The 23,056-nt window shown below is 37.3% G+C and overlaps 1 protein-coding gene across 4 annotated transcripts in view; it reads left to right on the top strand.

Moving 5' to 3' along the window:
* Positions 1–23,056, top strand: part of EEA1 (early endosome antigen 1) — a 177,745-nt gene that overhangs the window by 115,870 nt on the left and 38,819 nt on the right. For all 4 annotated transcript variants that reach the window (XM_051846531.3, XM_051846532.3, XM_051846534.3 and 1 more), the window contains 6 exons: positions 2,879–3,028; positions 3,982–4,101; positions 10,938–11,141; positions 14,242–14,442; positions 18,291–18,404; positions 20,947–21,102. In XM_051846531.3, coding sequence (XP_051702491.2) covers positions 2,879–3,028; positions 3,982–4,101; positions 10,938–11,141; positions 14,242–14,442; positions 18,291–18,404; positions 20,947–21,102 — 945 coding nt within the window. The remainder of the gene's footprint in view (positions 1–2,878; positions 3,029–3,981; positions 4,102–10,937; positions 11,142–14,241; positions 14,443–18,290; positions 18,405–20,946; positions 21,103–23,056) is intronic.

Here is a 23,056-nt window from a genome sequence, read left to right as displayed (position 1 = left end):
TGACTAGAACCCGGTATGCTGGCGCCATAGGTGGAGGATTAGCCCAGTGAGCCATGGCGCCGGCCCATATATACAGATTTAGGAACATAGAGTAATCAATCTTACAAAAAAAAAAATCTTACCATGTTCCAACCACCCTTTAAGCCATTTAATAACTCTTTATGCTTCAATAGATTAAGTTCAGGTACCTTGTTATGCCATCCTGTTTCCCCAGTGATCTTGTCAGCCTGCCTCCTCAGTTCTTTAAAGATATATTTATTTATTTGAAAGGCAGAGTTACAGAGAGACAGAGAAAGAGGGAGATAGTGAGATGGAGAAGTCTTCCATCCACTGTTTCACTCCCCAAATGGCCACAACAGCTGAAGCTACGCTGATCCAAACCCAGGAGTCTTGAGCTTCTTCTGGGTTGCCTATGCCGGTGCAGGGGCCCAAGCATTTGGGTCATCTTCCACTGCTTTCCCAGGCCATAGCAGAGAGCTTGATAGGAAGTAGAGCAGCCGGCAGAAGAACCAGTGCTCATAGAGGATGCTGGCACTACAGGCAGTGGCTTCACCTGCTACACCACAGCACCGGCCCCTTACTCTTTATTTTATTCTCCATTACTGAAATACAGGAGTGTGCTAGGTGTTCTCCACATGTTATGTTGTATCTTGCTCTTGTGGCATTATTTAACATTATTTAGTCTGTCTTAATGACTGAAGATATTGTTGTTCTTCTTCACCTTGAAAAATACTGCTTCACTCATCACTTTCCTAGAAATCATTTTCTTTTTTTTTTTCTTCTCTCTCTCTCTCTTCTCTCTCTCTCAATATATTTTTATCTATTTGAAAGAGAGTTACAGTGAGAGGGAGAGAGAGAGAGAGAGAGGTCTTCCATCTGCTGGTTCACTCTTCAAATGGCCCCAATAGCCAGGGCTGGGCCAGGCTGAAGCCAGGATCCATGAGCTTCTTCTTGGTCTCCCAAGGGGGTGCAGGGGCCCAAGCAACTTGGCCTTCCTTCACTGCTTTCCTAGGCCCATTAGCAGGGAGCTGGATTGGAAGTGGAGCAGCCAGGACTCAAGCTGGCATCCAATATGGAAGGCTGGCACTGTGGGCAGTAGCTCATCGCATTATGCCACAGCACTGACTCCCAGAAATCATTTTCTAAACACTACCAGTGCTTCCCTTATCCCCAGATGGCTTAAGTATGCAAAAATATGGTAGATATTTTACTTACTGTGGTGTAGTATATTAATGTGATTTATATTTTTCTTCTGTGGGTGCCAAAACCATGTCTTACTCATTTATCCTCACTACCTAGCATGTTTTTTTCTGGTGATATTAGAGAAAATAATTTGAGAAATTGATGGTACTAACCTACAAGGCAAATTTCTTCTTTAATTTTGACTGGATGACATTTGAGTTAACTTATATTTAAAAAAAATAATCATTTTTTCTACTTTGTTTAGATTTATGTGCCAATTTGTAGACAGGAATGCTTTGGGTTCTTTCCAAAACCCAAATGTAATAAATCAGCTATGCTGATTATTAACTTTGAAAACCAACAAGAATCATTGTGGAATTAAAAAAAATTACTATATAATAGGTACCAGGGTATTTTAATTTTTAATTTTCATTTATTATTTTAGATTTCTCAAGTGATTCCAACACTTTTTTTTTTTTTTTTAAGATTTATTTATTTGAAAGAGTTACAGAGAGAGAGAAGGAGAGGCAGAGGGAGAGAGATCTTCCATCCGCTGCTTCACTCCCCAATTGGCCGCAATGGCTGGAGCTGAGCCAATCCGAAGCCAGGAGCCAGGAGCTTCTTCTGGGTCTCTCCTGAGGGTGCAGGGGCCCAAGGACTTGGACCAGCTTCTACAGCTTTCCTAGGTCATAGCAGAGAGCTGGATCGGAAATGGAGCAGCCAGGGCTCGAACCAATGCCCTTATGGGATGCCGACACTCCAGGCAGCTTTACCCGCTACAGCACAGTGCCGGCCCCCAACACTGACTTTCAAATGAGAGGCCCTGGTCCTGTGTTTGTTTGTTTGTTTTTTTTTTTTTTTTTTTTTTAATTTTAAGAGAGCCATAAAACAAAATCAAAAACCATGGTGTTTTCAAAAACTTTATGTAAGCTGTTACAGTTTATGTGATTAAAATTTAGTTGCTAGGGGCTGATGCTGTAACATAGAAGGTTAAGCCTCCATCTGCAGTGCCAGCATCCCATATGGGTACCAGTTTAAGTCCTGGCTGCTGCATATCCTATCCAGCTCCCTGCTAATATACCTGGGTAAGCAGTGGAAAATGGCCCAAGTACTTGGGCCCTTGCACCCACGTGGGAGACCCTGAAGAAGCTACTGGCTTGTCCTGGCCCTGGCTGATGCTGCCGTTTTGGGAGTGAACCTGTGGGTAGAAGACTGATTCTCTCTGTCTCTCTTTCTCTCTTCCCCTCCTCCCTCTTTCTCTGTACATCTTTTAAAAAAATTAATTGCTGGTGGGCATTTGAGCTAGTGTATATGGTACCCATCTAGATCCCCATGTCCCACATTGGAGTGTCTGGCTCTGGCTCCGATTCTAGTTTTCCACCAATGCAAGTCCTTGGAGGCAGTAGTGATGGGTCAGGTAAGTAGTTTCTTCCTACTCATGTGGGAAACCTGGATTTAGTTCCTGACTCTTAGCTTTAGCCTTGGTCACTGTAGGCATTTGGGGAGTGAACAAGTAGATGAGAGCACTCTCTCTCTCTCTCTCCCCCTCAGTCTTTCTGTTTCTTTCTCTGTATGTCCTTTGTATCTCAGATAAATAAGTTCCCCCAATGTATCAAGAAAATTAAAGTGTTTTTGAAAAATAAAACATTGGAAAGTAGGTATATATATCACACACACACTTTTTTTTTTTTTTAAGTTACATAGCAAACTTCTCGAGACAGAGCGCCAACTAGGGGAAGCTCATGGTAGGCTGAAGGAGCAGAGACAACTTTCAAGTGAAAAGCTGATGGATAAAGAACAGCAAGTGGCTGATTTACAACTCAAACTTTCTCGTTTAGAAGAACAGGTAAGCTAGCATTTCAAGGTTTCTAATAGCAAGTTATTTTATAACAGCAAAAATAGCATCTTAGACGTTGTTATGGTTCATCAATCACTTTTAATTGTCGAGCTTTAAGTGAACTTTTTTAAGAAAACTTTAAATTGCATCGTGCATTCTTCTCTATTAAAAACATCAGACTTATAAACCACATTAAGTACATTAAGTCATTTTTATTGTGAATGTGTTCCTTAAACTCCTCAACAAAAGTAAACTCAGAAAGCTACTCTTTACACAAGAAAAATTCTGGGGGTGAACCTTTGTTAAGCAGTTGAGCTTTCCTATACAGAAAGTTCCACTTATTAATGAATAGCCAATGAGGATCATTAATGACAAAGTTGGTACATATGAACTTTGGATTGCTTTTGAGGATTTCCACTTTTAAAAATTAATATCAATGAATATACTATCCTAATTAAAGAATATGTTATCTTAATTAAAGATGTAGCTGCTAAAAATGGTACACATGATATGGGTAGAGTAAATGTTATTTAATTATGTCTTTTATTGAAATTGAACAAATATTCAGGTTAAAATCTATAACTTCAGCAGTAGATTTTCTGCTAGACCTACTGTCGTAAATGTGGTAAATGATCCTATTTGTCAATGGATGATAAATATGACTGGCGTGGAAAAAGACAAAAGAAATACTGATAAGATTATAAATAATTTACATGTAATTCCTTGAACGTGTTTATAGACAGTAAACAATGATAAAATAAATGCCATCATGGAGAAAGATTTTGTTCTTTTTAGGATGAGAGTCTTGCTAAGAGATTATTTTATTGATCATGAGTTTAAGATTCTGAAAGTAATCTAAATTTATTTTTCTGTTCACATTTGAGAATTGGAGTAATGTCATATTTATGAATGATAGCATTATGCCTATAGGTTGTCAATGACAATGTCAATTTTTTTTTAAGTTGAAGGAAAAAGTAACAAATTCCACGGAGTTGCAGCATCAATTAGATAAAACAAAGCAACAGCATCAGGAACAGCAGGCTCTTCAGCAAAACACTACAGCAAAACTTCGAGAAGCTCAGGTAAACATTATTTGAACCATTAGCCTTTTAAACAAAAATTAAAACACATTGCTGTTCTCTTGCTGTGGAAAACTAGATAATGCCAAATACTTGATTGTGAAGGGCTTTGATCCTTTTCGTTATTTAAATAGTCAGAAAATCCTTTTTTTATTATGTTGAAAATTTTTTCTAAAATAGCTTGAAATTTTATTTTAAACTTTTATTATATATTTACAAATTTCTATAACTAAATTAATTAAATTTTCTTATATTAAATATATTTAGCTAAATAAATTAATATAAATTATCACTTATAAATAAACAGTGTCACTCCCCCTCTTCGTGGAGGAGTGACACTGAACCCTGCCTAGGTTTCCTATCCGAGTCACGGCACCATTATGCCTCCTAGGCTTCATATCCGAGTCACGGCACCATTATGTCGCTCCCCCTCTTCGTGGAGGAGCGACATTGAACCCTGCGCTGTTCTTTTGTCTGCTCGGCCCTTCCCGGGTTTGCTGCTGGTTCTTCCCGGGTTGGCTACCGACCCTTCCACCTCCGTGGAAGGGCAGTTCCCCCTGCCACTTTCCCCACTTCCGCAGGGGAGCGGCATACCGCCAGCCGGCTCTCTCGGAGGCTGCACAAGTGTTCCTCAGGTGTTCCTGGTGCATGTTGTCTCTCTCCTCCTTTATAGTCCTCTTCCACCAATCCCAACTCTGCTACCCACATGCCAAGTACGCTGCTCTCCTCCAATCAGGAGCAGGATCAGCTCCTGCAGGTCATCACTCAAGTTGGCGAGAGGCAGCTGCGTAGAAGCTGTTTACTCCTCTCCCAGTGCCATATTGTGGGAGAGCAGATGCATAGAATAAGTCTTAATTCGAGTAACTGTCTAGTCCAAGTTGCTCCCCACAAAACAGTATTTATTAAATTCTTATTTAAAAAATAAAAAATATTCACATAAAATTTTCTGGTTTAGTTAGCCCAATAAAAAAAGATATTTTGTATTTTCCTACAGTAAAACCTGATATTTGTTTGTCATATCTTTTCCTGCTTCATAACCCTCATGAGAACCTTGGAATTGTAGGTATAGAAAATATTACTGATTGAGGTAAATTCATAGAGATCTTGCAGCATATCTTAGAAGATTGAAAGAAGTTTTTATTTTGTGATGGTGAAGGGAGGGTACCCAAATGTTTAAAATGTATTTGATTTTAATCTTCATTTATTCCTTGATTCTTTCATTAGTTCATTTAATATTATTGAACACTATGTGTCAGGAACTGTCCTCATCACTGAAGATAAAGAGACACAGTACCTGCCCTTTAGGACTTGGCAGTTTAATTATGGGTACACAGGAACAGTGTTGGAATTTGAGGGAGGCAGTAAGTAATATGTTTCTCTTTCCCTTCTGAGTTTGGAGAGTAGCATAGGAGTCAGAGTTCAGAATATTGGATTCTCTGTTGTTGTTCTTTTATTCAGTTAGTCAGCAAATGTGTTTTAATGTCTACTCACAGCCTAGGAACTGATTTTGTGAATATGGCAGCAAATAAAACAGACAAACGTGAGCTTTCATGGAGCTTACTGAGGTAAATAGATGCGACGTACAATGTGGTGATAAGTGCTGAGGAGTTATAAAGAGGAGGTATGAGGGCAGGAGGGAGCCGAAGGTGGAACACAATGGTAGAGTTTTTGGAGAAGCCTCTATGAAAGGCTTGAAGCAAGGGAGGGCATGAGCCATGCTATCAGGGAGAAGAGTGTCAGTAGGACATTAAAAGATCGTGAGCGGGGACATGTCTCAGGAGTAGCAGGAAGTCCATGGCTGGAGTTGTGTGAGTGGTTAAATGCAGAGAGCCACAGTCAAGAGACCACAGGCTCTCTAGAATATGCAGAGGCTCATAGGAAATTTTAAGGACTTTATTTTACTGTGGTCAGAGGAGAAATCCCTGCAAGGTTCTGAGGAATGGTGCGACATGATCTTACCCTATCTGCTGTGATGAGAGTAGATTATAGGGGCACCTAAGTACAAGCTAAGAGACTACTGCAGTAATCCAGACAAAAAACAATATGGTTTGGACCAGAGTAGAAACAGTGCAGGTAGTGAAAAGTGGTCATATTCTAGATGTATTTTAAAGGTAATGCTGACTCATAGTGACAGATTGATGGTGGTATTGAGGGAGGAGTCAATGCTGACTCAAAGGGTTTTGGTCTGGTCAATCAGAAGATAAAAACTGAGAATCTCATTGGAATTTGGTAACATGGAGATTTTTGGTGACCTTGGTAAGAGCAATTTGGATAGGGGATGTGGGGCAAAAACCGTATTAGAGAGGGCTCAAGAGAGAATGGGAAGAGAGTAATTTGACAGAGTGAATAAAGAAACTCCAGGAGTTTTACTGTAAAGGCTGGGAAAGAAACTGGGTAGTAAAGCTAGTGTAGGGAATTTGGCATAGAGCAGCAGCCAAGTGGGCTTTCTTATTACTGTGCCCCAGAATTAAATTTTATTAATCTGGCCACAGACAAAGATGGACATGGCAGCCTATCACCTTCTTAGAGGCAGACTGTCTCCCATATTGGGGAACTTAAGGGCTCATATGAACATGCTTTGTTCCTTATTCTGCACTTTCTAGTGATTTTAAACTCTTATTCCCTGAGGAGGAATGAGAAGAGAATAGGGAATGGACCATGAAAAGTCCTTCATTATGGACCCATGAAGAATCCAAAAAACTTAGTCCGAGAAGTAGTTCTAAGTGTTTATATGTGTATGAAATTCTTATGGTAGCATCAAGGGCAGTTACCTAACCCATACAGAGTCTGGAACAGAGCAGTCATAGAAGACTTCTTCTTCTTCTTTTTTTTTTTTTTTAAAGATTTGTTTTTATTTATTTGAAAGGCAGAGTTAGAGAGAGGGGGAGAAAGAGAGAGAGAGAGAGAGAGAGAGGTTTTCCATCTGCTGGTTCACCCTCCAAATGACTACAAAATCTAGGGCTGTGCCAGGCTAAAACCAGGATCATGGAACCCCTTCCTTGTCTCCCACATGAGTGCAGGAGCCCAAGCACTTGGGACATCTTCTGCTGCTTTCTCAGGCACATTAGCAGGGAGCTGGATCAGAAGTGGAGCAGCCAGGTCTCAATTGGCACCCAAAAGGGATGCCAGTGTTGCAGGTACTGGCTTAAACTACTGTACCACAATGCCGTCTTGGGTGGAAGATTTCATATAAGTGAAAATCTGAGTCATAAAGAATGAGTAATATTTTGGGGTGTAAAGATGATGATGAGCATATTTGCCAAGTAGAAGCTACAAGGAACAAGGATTCTGAGGCCAGTATGAACTTAACCATTAGATATTGCTGGAGCTGGATGTGTGAGTTAGAGATTAGAGGAGCTGCTAAAGCATTAGATATGAGTAAGTTTTTGGAAGACCTTTTGTACATTTATATTTAAAGTTGGAAATGTTTGAAGGCCTTAGAAATGTCCTAGTCATATTTTCTTTTTTAAAGTAGATTATTCTTGCAGTTGTATAAAGTTTGGAAGGAAATATTCTGAAACAGGTCAATTAAAATGCTAATATTATGCAGCAACTCAGACAAAAAATAATATCCTATTTCAAGCAGTTGTTAAAGTCATAGGAACAAATGTGAGAAGTACTTGGGAAGTAAAATAAATAAAACTTGTTGAGTTAATAGATGTAGGGGATAAGGGAGAAAGAGAATGACTTACAGATGGTTACATTGGGAACATAGTAAACCAGTGTCATCAACGCTGTTAGTGAACATGAAACAATTGACCATTATTTTTGAAATTTAAATGTGAACTGTGTAAAGATTGGGCAGAAACTGGAGGTGCGGGGTGGCTGGGGCGGGGCTTGACCTGGGTATAATATATTTTTTTTTTTTATTTTTATTTTTGACAGGCAGAGTGGACAGTGAGAGAGAGAGACAGAGAGAAAGGTCTTCCTTTGCCGTTGGTTCACCCTCCAATGGCTGCCGTGGCCGCTGATCCGATGACAGGAGCCAGGAGCCAGGTGCTTTTCCTGGTCTCCCATGGGGTGCAGGGCCCAAGCACCTGGGTCATCCTCCACTGCACTCCCGGGCCACAGCAGAGGGCTGGCCTGGAAGAGGGGCAACCGGGACAGAATCCGGCGCCCCAACCGGGACTAGAACCCGGTGTGCCGGCGCCGCTAGGCGGAGGATTAGCCTAGTCAGCCGCGGCGCCGGCCTTGACCTGGGTATAATATTAAGAAGAGAAGAATCTTCAACATGTTTATACTCTAGGACAAAGGGGTTCATAGACAGGGAGTTATTAAGGATACTGGAAGAAAGACAGACTACATGATGAAATACTGATAAGAAGCTATAATTGTTGCTGATACAATGGAGGAGGGTGTGAGTTTGAGCTTATTCCTGGAATCTTGAGGGAATATAGGTAAATATTGGGCACACATACACATACACACACGGAGATGGAAAATTCAAGAAGGATTGTTTTTGAAAATCCATGTTGATGGAAAAAGTTGGAGATAGTATAACAGAATATCAGGCAAGCAGAGATTGAAAAGTTAGAAGTTAGATATTTGTAGTGGCATAATTTAACGGAGGTTTGTGTTTAGAATTATCAGAGTGTGAAAAGATCAGATTGTGACATCAGTTTAGGGTTGGACTTTTTGGGCATGACTCTCTTGGAGTTTTGAGGGTGTAAGGAAGTGGTCAGTGTGGCTGAAAGCATAGTTAAGGTTACCACATATCCAGATGTTAGGTTTGAGAAGCAAAATCTAGGAATGTGCTGAATAAGCTAGAAGGAAGTTGAGGTCTCTGACAGTGAAGAGCAGAAATGAGGTCGTGAAATTGGAAGACAGTCAAGAAGATGTGGTCACAGAGTAGGATGGTTGGGCTTTTCTAGTCGGAACAATTTTAGGTGACTAAAAGACCCAGTATTTGAGGGATGGAAATGTGGAGTGAGGACAGGTCCAGGAATTACAGTGATATGCATGTTGAGGCTATGCTCTTAATTCTCTGTGTATTTTGTATTTCCCAGGAAATTGGCAGAAATTGGGATTGAAAGAAAGACTAAATCAGGTCTCAAGTCTTCAGAGAATGAGGTAGGGATTTATAGATGATAGCAACAAAGAGTAGAGGGTAGAATAAGCAAGAATGACATACTTTCTAAGCTGCCTGAAGGTTTTGCTTGAAAGAGAGAATAGTAGCAGCAAAAAACTGGAAAGGGTCAGTCTCTGCCTGCCCTGTGGAATAGGCCTTACTAGCAGAGAGGGTGAGGGGGGAACGGACATCTGTAAATGGAGAACCAGATTGTAATTTAGACTTAATGACTTTTATGGAAAAAAAAATCCTAGGCTTGGAACTGTGATTGCAGAAGATGAATGGAATTTGAAGAAAGGGGTTATTGGTGGCAGGAACAGCGTCTGAGAGCAGCGATTATCTTTCAGCATGTTGTGACTAAAGCTGAGAGGGATGAGAAGCATGTTTGAAAGTGATTATCTCAAATATTTTAATATTGACACAAATCATCGAGGGTACCAGCTGGTTGCAGGCTCTGTCTCAGCGTGGTGGGATGGGCTACAGTAAGGTTTACAGAGAGGCTGGTTAAGGCTTTGTTCAGGGTAGTAGCTCTCTGGCTTCTCTTACAACGATTGAGGCAGAGGCAAAGGTGATAGGTCAGATAGCTGGAAAGGTTAACATGTATGGTTCTGTACTGTATGTAACATTAGAGTCCTTGGTAAAGTAAAGAAGACCCTTGATTTGGCAATGGAAGAATCCTGTTGGGGTATTGAAGTGAGCTTGTGTGTTTGTGTGTTAGAGTGCAGTCATTTATTTTGCTGTTCATTCAATGAATATTTTAAAACATGAGCCTCAGATATCTTGGATACTTCAATGAATAAGACATTCAAAATCCCCACCTTTGTGTAGCATATGAAGTACTTCCTAATAGGGTGGGAAAGGCAGATAAACATTAAAAATATGTAAACATTTAGGGCGTCAGAAGATAAGAGCTATGGTAATAAAACATTAAGCAGAATAGGAAGTATTGGGAAAGGCTACAATTTTAAATGTAGTGCTCAGGGTAGACCTGTTTGAGAAGGTGACAGTGGAGCAAACAGTTTTGAAGAAGAGGGAGTCCATGTGACTCTAGGGGGAAGGAGTTCTAGGCAGCGGAAACAATTAGTGCACAGACCCTCCAGGTGGGAGTGAACCTGATGTAATTCAGTCTTTTGTGTCTGAAATGGATCAGAAGAGTAATAGGAGGTTAGCTGAGGGTTTCAGATGTGGTTAATTGAAACTTTTTCTTAAATTCTGTCTTATTAACAATAATATAAGATAGAAGAGGAGCTTCAAAAAGTTTGTGAAAAAATGGCATCGGCATTTAGTCTAGTAGTTAAGACACCAATTAGGGTGACCACATCCCACATGGGGTACCTGAGTTCAATTCCTGGCTACAGCTTCCTGCAAAAGTAGACCCTAGGAGGCAGTGGTGATGGCTCAAGTAGTTGGGGTCCTGCCAAATCACATGGGAAATCTAGATAGAGTTCTCAGTTCCTGGTTTCAGCCTGTGGCTGTTTCAGCCAAAAGGACCAGCAGATGGGAGCTCATCTCTCTCTCCCTTTCTCCTTGCCTCTCAAATAAAAAGTGGATAATGCCAGTTTTCCTTGAACTTTTTGAAGCTCTCTTATATATTAATAAATTTATGGTTCTAATTAATTATTTAATTAAATTTGCCATGTTAAAATGTGATAGTTTTATAAAGTAAGGCCAAGAGTTTGAGTGATGAAATCTATTATCAATCATTTTATGTTTGAGAAATAACTTTGTAAATTCTCTGTCCTTACAATAGTAGTTTTTTTATTTTTTACAGAATGATTTGGAGCAAGTACTACGTCAAATTGGTGATAAAGATCAAAAGATCCAGAACCTTGAAGCCTTATTACAGAAGAGTAAAGAAAATATTTCATTACTAGAAAAAGAAAGAGAAGATCTTTATGCAAAAATTCAGGCTGGTGAAGGAGAGACTGCTGTTCTTAACCAGTTACAAGAAAAAAACCATACATTACAGGAGCAAGTATGCTTTTAAAGCATATTATATTTCTAAAATGTGCTTTTTATTTAAATCTTACTGACAATACATTATTTAAATAGTTAATTCAGGCTCTTGTTTAGCACTTTTTAAATGTTTTGTATCTTTGTTGAATGCCATCTCATTTACCTTAGAAGTGGATCACTATTGCAGTTAAAGTTAGCATAATTTGATACAGGAAATCCTCAGCACATTTCCCAGAAGGCAATTTACTGCTTGTGTGACTGTGGATAAATCACATCACCTTACTAGCTCTTTGGGAAATAAGAAATGTTGTTAATTATATATATTTGCTTCATGGCATTTTGTGATGTTTTTAAAAAAGAGTGAATAGCAATATAGTCATAAAGATATAACAAAGTATTAATGCTCTGAATTGGTTACTTATATTTTGATAATGTTTGTATCTTTGAACAATAAATGGCTAATAACTTTGATAAATTACCTTGTTCCAATAGTAATATATAGTTATACAATTTAGATCAGTATGTTTTCTAATGGAAAAGAATTTACAGTTGCTTTTTGAAGAATTGTCTAATAGAAGAATATTGTTATCTAAATGAGAAAACATTTAAAGTGAAGTTTCAGTAGGTCATATCACTTTATTAATTTGAGTATAATTTTTTTTTTGACAGGCAGAGTGAACAGTGAGAGAGAGAGAGAGACAGAGAGAAAGGTCTTCCTTTGCCGTTGGTTCACCCTCCAATGGCTGCCGCGGCCAGCACGCTGCGGCCGGCGCAACGCGCTGATCCGAAGGCAGGAGCCAGGTGCTTCTCCTGGTCTCCCATGGGGTGCAAGGCCCAAGCACTTGGGTCATCCTCCACTGCACTCCCTGGCCACAGCAGAGAGCTGGCCTGGAAGAGGGGCAACTGGGACAGAATCTGGCGCCGCGACCGGGACTAGAACCCGGTGTGCCGGCACCACAAGGTGGAGGATTAGCCTATTGAGCTATGGCGCTGGCTAATTTGAGTATGATATTATAACATAGATTTCCCCCCCAAATTTCAAAGTTAATTTGAAGAATTGTTATGAGAATTATCTTACAATAGTTTTTAATTATATACAACTTGACATTGTTTATCATGCAGATCTAATTGGGAAAGCCATGGATTTTGTTGTTGCTGTTGTTTATTTAAGAGGCAGAGATAAGGAGAGAGAGAAAGGATAGAGAATGCTTCCATCTGCTGGTTCACAGTGCACATGCCCACAGTGCCCGGGCTGGGACAGGGCCTAAACACTGGAGCTGGGAATGTAATCCAGATGCAATTCAGATCTTCCACTTTAGTTGCAAGATCCCAATTACTTGAGCCACTCACTGCTGCCTTCCAGAATCTACACTGACAGGAAGCATGATTCAGTAACCAGAGCCAGGAATGAAACCCAGACACTCCAATGTGTGGTGCCTAACATGAAAATCTTGATCACCAGGCTGAACACCTGCTCCCCATGCATTCTTTTAAAGAGTAAATTTAAATTAATCTGTATACTTCTGTGTCTGGCCATATTGGAGTAACTGATACCTGTTTACTTATCCTACCATAAATATAGAAAGATGGTAAGAATGCATACATTAGGCAATATGTAGTAGAGGATTGAAACCCCTGTGAAAAGAGAAACAGTGGAGTGAAACTTTGAATCCCTCTAACCTTCAACCCTGAGCTATTTTCCAGACTGTTGCAGGTTCAGGGAAACGCAAGAAAAGCACAGGGGTCTCTGAACTGAAGAGTGACAGACGGAATGAAATTAAATGAGATCAAGAGACTCAAGTTCAGGGAGGTGAAGGCTGCAGGGCAGAACACCAAGGGAAGGACGAAAGGAGAGAAAAAGCTTGAGAAATATGCCCAGGAATTCATCTGAGTCTTTGGTTGAATGCTAATAAGCTTTACACTCATAAAGTAGGATTTCACAAGACCAGGCAATGAGCAATATCAGGCAACTGCAGGTTGCAAAGTAACCAAAGCTCATCCACAGCCGGGAGAAAAACTGTAATAATAGACATAAAAGTGGAAACTATTAAAAGACCTAAGTAGGACTTCTAGAGAGATGAAAATGAAATGAAAATTTTGTTGGATGAACTTAGTAGATGAAGCAAGTAGAAAACAATATCAATGAACATGAAGACAAGGCAATCAAAAAACTGCTCAAAATGAAAAACATAGAAAAACACCAGGTGACAAAAGAGCAATGCTTTCGTGACCTGAGGGACAGGATCATGAAGTCTAGCATAGATATATAATTATTGTCACAGAGGGATAGAGAGGAGGAAAATACTTATAGAAGTAATGGCTGAGGCAGGTTTAAATTTGATTAAAAATTAAATCCATAGATTCAAAAAGCTTGATTAACTCAGAATATATCAAAGAAATATCAGCTGAATGGGATTTCATCTAATTTTAAAAAGTGTGCTATTTAAAAGGTAGTATTAAGAATACAAAAACCAAAACACAGATACATGTATCTGACAATTCAGAAATGTCCATAACATATAAGAAACGTGTGTCACTCAGTCAGATTGCCGATTGTCCAGGACTAGAAGATGGGAGTGGAGAAATGTCTGTAGAGAGGCATGAGGACACATTTGGGAAATATTCTCTACCTTGATTGTAGTGCTGGTTGAATGAATATATACATTTGTCAATTGTACGCTTAATTTGGATGAATTGTATGTCACAAATTATAGCTCAGTAGAGATTATTTTAAAAATTTTTTAAATAATATCTCTGGGTTTGATGTTATTTCTTATGATTTGAGATATTATGTTTACTTATTAATGGAAAGATTACAGTCATGCATCACTTAACAGTGGGGGTATATTCTGAGAAATACATGATTGGGGATTTGATTGTTGTGCAAATATCCTAGAGTATACTTACATAATCTAGGCAATATAGTCTTATGGGACCGCCATTATATATATGGTCATCATTAATCAAATCACTATTATGTAGATTGTGGCTGCAATTTTACTTGAAAAATTTTAAGATAACCTATTATAGAGCAATGTAATATTCTTGTGGTACTTAAATTTGGGTTTCTTAATTTTCATTTCATTTGTGAACTTCATAAAGTCTTCCTTGTACAACAGGTCACTCAATTAACAGAGAAGCTGAAGAATCAGTCAGAAAGTCACAAACAAGCCCAGGAAAATTTGCATGACCAGGTACAAGAGCAAAAGGCACATCTTAGAGCTGCACAAGACCGTGTCCTTTCCTTGGAAACCAGTGTCAATGAATTAAATAGTCAATTAAATGAAAGCAAAGAGAAGGTCTCCCAACTTGACATACAGGTAATTTGAGTTATGCTATTTAATGAGTTTGTATGAATTAACCAGTGATCTTAGGCTATCAGATATTTTAAATTATATATTTCTCTCTTTTTTGCCTTACATATTAATGGAAAAAATTAGGAATAGTAATTAGAAAAAGTTGTTTCTAAATAATTTGTTTACCTTTCATGTTTATTCTCATTCCCATGCCTCCTCAGCAAACTACACGTTCTGGAATCAAGTTCTTATTGTTGTTTTGAAGCTCAAATTAATTTGATATTATACAATTAAATGTATTTGTTAAAAATATATATGTATATGTTAAAAATCTATCTAAATGTGTGTATACATGTGTGTATGTACATCATCACACAAATTTTGATGTTAGGCTCTTTTAACTGTGCCACTTTGTCCATGGGAATTTGAGAATATAAATCTTTTAAAAATTATTAAAAAATTTATTTTGACTTCACATGTAGTACTAGTAAATTTTTATGAGGTACAGTGCAGTATTTCTACACAAACACACAATGTAAACCCCTTAAACTAGTCAACTAGCCTTTCTATTTCCTTATCTTTTCTTTGTGTTTGGAGCCTGTCAGCTGCTCCTTTCCATTTCTTTATACAGAATATGATAGTTTTCTATGAACTATAGTTATCCCACTGTAATATAAACATTAGAATTTGTTAATTCTATCAGACTCAGACTGTGTTATCTAACATTCCTCTGTCTTCCCTCCACCAGACCTTCCCAGCCTTTAGTAATCACTAAGTCTAAGTTTGGATTGACAATTTTTTTAACTTCCACCTATGAGAGAGAATATCTAATATTTGTCTTTTCTTAAACGAAGCTTTTATTTAATAAATATAAATTTCATAGGTACAGCTTTTAGAATATAGCGGTTCTTAGTCTTTCTGTGTCTGGCTTATCTCACTTAACGTAATGATCTCTAGTTCCATCCATTGTAATGCAAATTTCAGGCTTTTGTTATTTTCATGGCTGACTAATATTCCATTATGTGTTCATATATTGGAGGAGATCTAGGATGATTCCATATCTTGACTGTTATGAATAGTGTTGCAATGAATGTAGGAGTGCAGGTTTCTCTTTCAAATGCTGATTTCATTGATTTCATTGCTTTTCTGGATCTATACCTAGAAGTGGGATAGCTGGGTCATATTGTAGATATATTTTCAGTTTTTTGAAACTTCTGTACTGTGCTCCATAATGTTTGTACAGTAATTTTAATTCTCATCAACAGAGTATAAGGGTTCTCTTTTCTCTACATCCTAGCCAGCATTTGTTATTTTTTCTCCTTTTAATAATAACCCTTGTAACTGGAATGGGATGATACCTCATTGTGGTTTTGATTTGCATTTACCTAATGACTAGTGATGTTGAGAATTTTTTTATACATTTGTTTGCCATTTCATTTTTTATTCTGAGAAATGTTTATTCAGATACATTGTCCATTTCTTAACTAGATTATTTGCTTTTCTGTTATTGTGTTTTTAGATCCTAATATATTCTGGTGTATCAGTGTTTGTCAGATGAATGGTTTACATTTAATTTCTCCCATTTTTGTTGGTTGTATCTTGATTTGGTTGATTCTTTTTTTCTACTGTACCGAACCTTCTTAGTTTGATATAATCCCATTGGTCTGTTTTGCTTTTGTTGCCTATACTTTTGAGGTCTTACATAAAAAACAAAAATCATTGCTTCTGCTAATGTCTCGAAGTTATTTTTCCTGTGTCATTTTCTAGTAATTTCCTAGTTTCAGATCTTACGTTTAAAACTTTGATCCATTTTGAAATGACTTTTGTGTAGGATGAAAGGTTGGGAGAAGGTTATGATTCAGTCTTACATGGATATCCACTTGAAGAGACTATCCATTCCCTGTATATATTTTTGGTCCTTTGTTATAGAAGTTGCCTGTAGATGCATGAATTTTTAAAATCTTTCCTTAAAGGTTTGATTTATTAAAAATTTTGTTATATTGTACCCTTATATATTTCAACAAATATACTTTCAAAAATCTATATAGCAGTCATGCTCAGTGAATTAGTCATGTGGTAAGAAATAAGACACATTTTGTTTTTCATGCTACTTACCATTTTTTTTATTCTGTACTATGGAAGAGAAATTTGTAAAAACACATCTAAGCCTTGGTTTTTATTTTAGAAGAAAGTTTCCATTGGAAATAGATATATAGTAAAATAATATAACTCGTATACTTATTAGAACTTGGAGTACACATTTCTTTTTAATTATTGGTTTGATGAGTTATATGATTATCTGATATATGAAAGTCCAGTTTAACAGAAGAAGGAAGAAATGAGAGGAAATTTGAATGAATAAATAGATAGCATAGTCTTTGATGCTTTTTTTTTATTACAGGATTCTTCCTTTTAGAAAAGATCACCCTTCCACTACTACTCATTTGAGAACCAATTTTTATAATGAGATTAACCAATTTTTCATATTATTATTGTTCACTTTTTTACCTTTAAAATAACTTCATTCTTGCCATTGTTCTTTGAAAAGTGTTACCTTTAGATACTTTCCAGTTTTTGAAGTTTTTGTTCAGTCGCTTTAACTTCTTCATGAAGTAGAGTGTGATGGCATGGTTTTACTAGAATTAGGACTCTGATGAAAACCCAGGGCTTTAAATAATGTTGTTAACAAAAGAATGGCAACCTGAATTGCTTAGCCAAAAGGTAGTGACTATGGCTTTCTTTAAATATACCAAGCAAAGGCAATTAAGGTAATTTTTTTCCCCTAGAGTGTCCCTTTAGCTATAAAAATGTGATTTTTAGCTGTTTCCTGGTTTTGAGTTCCGTAACATAGCATTTTATCTCCACTTCCTCTAGTGTGCATGATCAAAGTAAGTTATTATGTACATGTGTGGCAGCATATCATGAAAAGGCTGTTCACTGCCCCATTGTTCTAAAGGCTTTAGAGTTTCAATAATTATTGCATTGTCATATACATCGATGCAACCATTATTTGTGAAAATTCAAATATTTAGTTATTGAGAAAGAACTGTTTATATTTTTCCTTTCTATTTAAAATAACCCTACAGTGTAAATCTTATATTTCTTATGTCCATTGATCTTCTCTTCAACCAATTAAAAGAATATACCCTCCAGTTTTTACTGTTTTCTCATTATACTTTAAGTTCAAATATGTTTTTATATTTTTCCTACTTTCTTATTTTCCTATTAGAGTTACGTTATACAAAAGTTATTCAAACACTTAAAAATGTTACTTTTGATAATAAGACATAATCTTTTGTATTGTTTGATTTTCTTTAAGGCCTGTTATAAAACTCTTTGAAGTTTTAGTGTGAAATTTATTGACTTTTTGTGTGCATCAAAAGGGAGCCCTTTTAAGTGAGAAGATATCAGGGGAAACTGATTTTTACGAAGTAGTTCCAGTTTTTCTGGTTGTTTTGAGTCCTTCAGTTCTGGGATTCTTGATTCTCCTTGGAGTAATAATTTTCTTTGGCATAGTTAGTTTATCACAACAGGATGGACTTCAGACATTGACTTCTGAAAAATGCAGTGACCCTTCTCAGTTAAAAATGTATGCATTTTTCTTTTTAGAATAGGGACACTATAATGTATTGGTGTCATATAGATGCACCTTTTCATTGTTTATTCAAACATTATTAGGAATCTTCTCCCCGCCCCCTACCTGTTCTTACTTTGGGGGATTTTCAAAAATGTATTTCTCAAGGTCTAAATCCTTAAGTTTTTTTCCAAACATTTTAGGTTTTAAGTTTTTTAATGACTAAAGCAATGTGCATTCAAGCAAGGGGAAATCAAGAACTACATGTGAATTAAATAACTTCTGAATTTTGTTACAGATTAAAGCCAAAACTGAATTATTGCTATCAGCAGAAGCGGCAAAAACTGCTCAGAGAGCTGATCTTCAGAATCATTTGGACACAGCACAAAATGCCTTACAAGATAAACAGCAGGTAGGCAACCTGATGCAGTTTTATATCATAACCTGGTGCTTACATGTAAAAATGATATCTAGTTTTACATAATCTTGCGATAGACTTGCTTATTGCTTATCTTGGGAAAAACTTGCTTATTCCCTTTAATTCCTCACTGAGTTCAGAGCAATTGAGTGAGTACTAGAAGCAAGTTGGACAGATGGAAATAAAAGTATCAGCTTTGTGTTTGATGAAAGCTTAATTGATCGGCAACTGTGGTTGGGGCCAGCGCCATGGCGCACTCGGTTAGACCTCCGCCTGTGTCGCCAGCATCCCATGTGGGCGCTGGGTTCTAGTCCCGGTTCCTCCTCTTCCTGTCTAGCTCTCTGCTGTGGCCTGGGAGGGCAGTGGAGGATGGCCCAGGTGCTTGGGCCCCTGCACCCGCTTGGAAGACCAGGAGGAGGCAACTGGCACCTGGCTCCTGGCTTCGAATCAGCGCAGTGCACCGGCTGTAGCGGCCATTTGGGGAGTGAACCAATGGAAGGAAGACCTTTCTTTCTGTTTCTCTCACTGTCTGTAACTCTACCTGTCAAATAAATAGAAAATCTTTAAAAAGAAAGAAAATGTCATGGTGTTTGCTTGTAATCCATACAAATCTTCCCATTTACAATGTAAATTATATATAAATAGTTGTTATACCACATTGTTACGTTTTAATGATATGAAAAAAGAAAGAATGCATGTGTTCAATAAAGTAAAATTTTTTTTCAAATAGTTATGGTATCTGGTTCAGTCAGTGCATGTGGAACCTACAGATACAGAGAACCAAGTATGTGTTTATGTGTGTATGTACACACACAAACACACACACACACACACTGATGTATTTTTGCTTGTGTACTCCCACAATATGTATATGATTCTGCAACTTGCTTTTTACTCAGAGTATTACTAAATGCATCTGGAAAGTATTTTATTTTATTTATTTTTATTTTATTTGAAAGGCAGAGAGACAGAGATCATCCTTCCTTCTGCTGGTTCACTGCCCAAATGTATACTGAGCTAGAACAGAGCCAGAATTTAGAAACTCCATGGGGATCTCTCTCATGGGTAGCAGGAACGCAAGTACTTGAGCCATCACTGCTGCTTCCCAAGGTGTACATTGGCAGCATACTGGGTCAGGAATAGAGTAGTGGGACTTGCACAGGTGCTCCAGAATGGGATGTGGGCTTCCAAGTGGCAGTTTAACTGCTACCAAATACCTACCACCTTGGAAAATATTTCCTGAGCATTCTATCAGTCATAAACTATAATGGAAATATATTTATAAAAATACATAAAATTTAAAATTTATGTGTCAAAAAATTAACATAAAACTAATAGCAAAAGGATAGAACATCTTCTGAAATGTATCTGATGAAGAGATAATATTCCTGATATTTATAACTTTTATATAGGAAATAAGTAAACCTACATGAAAATATGAATAATTGAAACTATATTAGGAAATGTCCAAGCTCATTGGGAATCCATTTCAAATAAGACAATAATGGGATACACTTGACCCATTTGCCTTAGTAGCAGAAAAGTGTGTGTGTGTGTGTGTGTGTGTGTGTGTGTGAAATTACCAGTGGAAGGATTAGAGAGAGTGAGGAAGAAAAAGTCACTTTAATGCACTGCTGGAGATAGGAAACATCAGTTGAACCTTTGGGCTGGAGGGACAGAGGGAACAACTTGGCAGTATATTTCAAGAACTTCAAATTTTTTCATATTCTTTAGCCCACTGATATATATAATCCTGAAGAAATAACTGTAGCTTTAAATGTTCTATTTGTATCTTCATTAATAAATGGAAAAAAATTAGTAGCAATCTAAGAATCTAAAGCAGGGCATTTGACTAAAAAATGGAATACATCAATAAAATGGAAATTTATACAATTGAATATAATGACACTTTAAAAATAGTAGAAAGTTTCATAGGCATTGTCTAAAAAAAGGCACTAAAATAAGATAATATATAAAGTAAAATCCTGTTTTTATTTTAAAAGTACAAAGAAAACATACAGAGAAGACTGGAAGAAAATTAGGAAAACATTGAGAATTATAGTAGCTGGTGTATTTATTAGTATTTTTATTTGTTTTTATTTCTGTGCAAATAGTATTCCAAATCAATGGAACAAATATCACAAATGTAATCACCATAATATTTCAGAATGTTATTTTTTAAAATGATGTTTTGAGCATTGAAACATTTAATTATGATAAAAGTGTTATTGGATTATTAGCCTACTTAATGTTCTGTTGTTTATTTTGACTCCTAAAATAACTTTTTCTAGATAAATATTACAAATTGTTAAATTGTTAATGCATATACTAGTAAACATAGTGTCTTGGACTATACAAGTCTTGGTATATATTGGTGAGTGAATATAGCCTCTGCTACATCATTATATTTGTCAACACCTTACTCCAGATACTTTCTTAAGTAAAATTGATGTTTTAAATTTTATTTTGACTAAACTTCAGGCAAGAAAATATGGTAAACCTTACCAAAGTTGTCTTCAATTGTACTTTCCTATAGGAGTTAAATAAGATCACCACTCAGTTGGATCAGGTCACTGCAAAGTTACAAGACAAACAGGAACATTGCAGTCAGCTGGAAAGTCATCTGAAAGAATATAAAGAGAAACACCTCTCTTTAGAGCAGAAAACTGAAGAACTAGAAGGTCAAATTAAGGTTTGTGTAACAGAAGTTGAATTTAGCCATATTTTCTGCTGGAGAAACAATGGAATCTGATGACCTATGTGAAATCAAGGACTTTTAATTAAAAAAAAAAGGTGTAGCTCTGATATACAATTTTAAAATGTTACTTGAAGTTTTTCTGTCTTAAGTTTTAATTCCATGTTTATTTTTATTTCTTTATCTTTTAGGATGTATTCCATATGTTTCATATAGATATTATTATAGAATTTATTTGATTATATCAAATATCTTTCCTTTCATGAATTTTTTCAAAATAGGTGTTGGACCAGACCCATAGGAATCAATCTGCTTATAAAATATTTAGTATGCAAAATCATTACAACTATATAAGAAGATGCATTGTTTATAGATATTCAAACTTACATTTAACAGTTTGATTTTGTAAATTCTTTTTTTTTTAACTTTTATTTAATGAATATAAATTTCCAAAGTACAGCTTATGGATTACAATGGCTTCCCCCTCCCATAACTTCCCTCCCACCCGCCACCCTCCCCTTTCCCGCTCCCTCTCCCCTTCCATTCACATCAAGATTCATTTTCAATTCTCTTTATATACAGAAGATCAGTTTAGCATATATTAAGTAAAGAATTCAACAGTTGCACCCACATAGAAACACAAAGTGAAAAATACTGTTTGAGTACTAGTTATAGCATTAAATCACAATGTACAGCACATTAAGGACAAAGATCCTACATGAGGAGTAAGTGCACAGTGACTCCTGTTGTTGACTTAACAAACTGACACTCTTGTTTATGGTATCAGTAATCACCCTAGGCTCTTGTCATGAGTTGCCAAGGCTATGGAAGCCTTTTGAGTTCACCGACTCTGATCATGTTTAGACAAGGTTGTAGTCAAAGTGGAAGTTCTCTCTTCCCTTCAGAGAAAGGTACCTCCTTCTTTGATGACCTGTTCTTTCCACTGGGATCTCACTCGCAGAGATCCTTCATTTAGGTCATTTTTGTTTTGTTTTGTTTTGTTTTGCCAGAGTGTTTTGGCTTTCCATGCCTGAAATACTCTCATGGGCTTTTCAGCCAGATCTGCATGCCTTAAGGGCTGATTCTGAAGCCAGAGTGCTATTTAGGACATCCGCCATTCTATGAGTCTGCTGTGTATCTAGCTTCCCATGTTGGGTCGTTCTCTCCCTTTTTTATTCTATCGGTTAGTATTTGCAGACACTAGTCTTGTTTATGTGATCCCTTTGACTCTTAATCCTATCATTATGATCAATTATGAACAGAAATTGATCACTTTGACTAGTGAGATGGTATTGGTACATGCCACCTTGATGGGATTGAATTGGAATCCCCTGGTATGTTTCTAACTCTACCGTTTGGGGCAAGTCAGCTTGAGCATGTCCCAAATTATACATCTCTTCCCTCTCTTATTCCCACTCTTATGTTTAACAGGAGTCACATTTCAGTTAATTTTCAACACTTAAGAATAACTGTGTATTGATTACAGAATTCAACTATTAAGTAGAACAAACAGAAAAATGCTAAAAGGGATGACATTGTAAGTTGTTCGTCAACAGTCAGGGCAAGGGCTGATCAAGTCACCGTTTCTCATAGTGTTCATTTCACTTTAGCAGGTTTCCTTTTTGGTGCTCGGTTAGTTGTCACCAATCAGGGAGAACATATGATATTTGTCCCTTTGAGACTGGCTTATTTCACTCAGCATAATGTTTTCCAGATTCCTAACAGGGATCACTTTTCAGTTAAAATTTAACACCTAAGTGTCGCTCCCCCTCTTCGCGGAGGAACAACACAGGACCCTGCGCTGTTCTTTTGTCTGCTCGGCCCTTCCCGGGTTTGCTGCTGGTTCTTCCCGGGTTGGCTGCCGTCCCTCCACCTCCGTGGAGGGGCGTGCCCCCCTGCCACTTTCCCCACTTCCGCGGGGGAGTGGCACACCGCTGGCCGGCTCTCTCGG

The sequence above is a fragment of the Oryctolagus cuniculus genome, chromosome 11 (genome assembly GCF_051225735.1).
Source record: "Oryctolagus cuniculus isolate XC-2025 breed Fujian yellow rabbit chromosome 11, ASM5122573v1, whole genome shotgun sequence".
NCBI classification, from domain to species: Eukaryota; Metazoa; Chordata; class Mammalia; order Lagomorpha; family Leporidae; genus Oryctolagus; species Oryctolagus cuniculus.
This window is presented reverse-complemented; position numbering and strand designations above follow the sequence as displayed.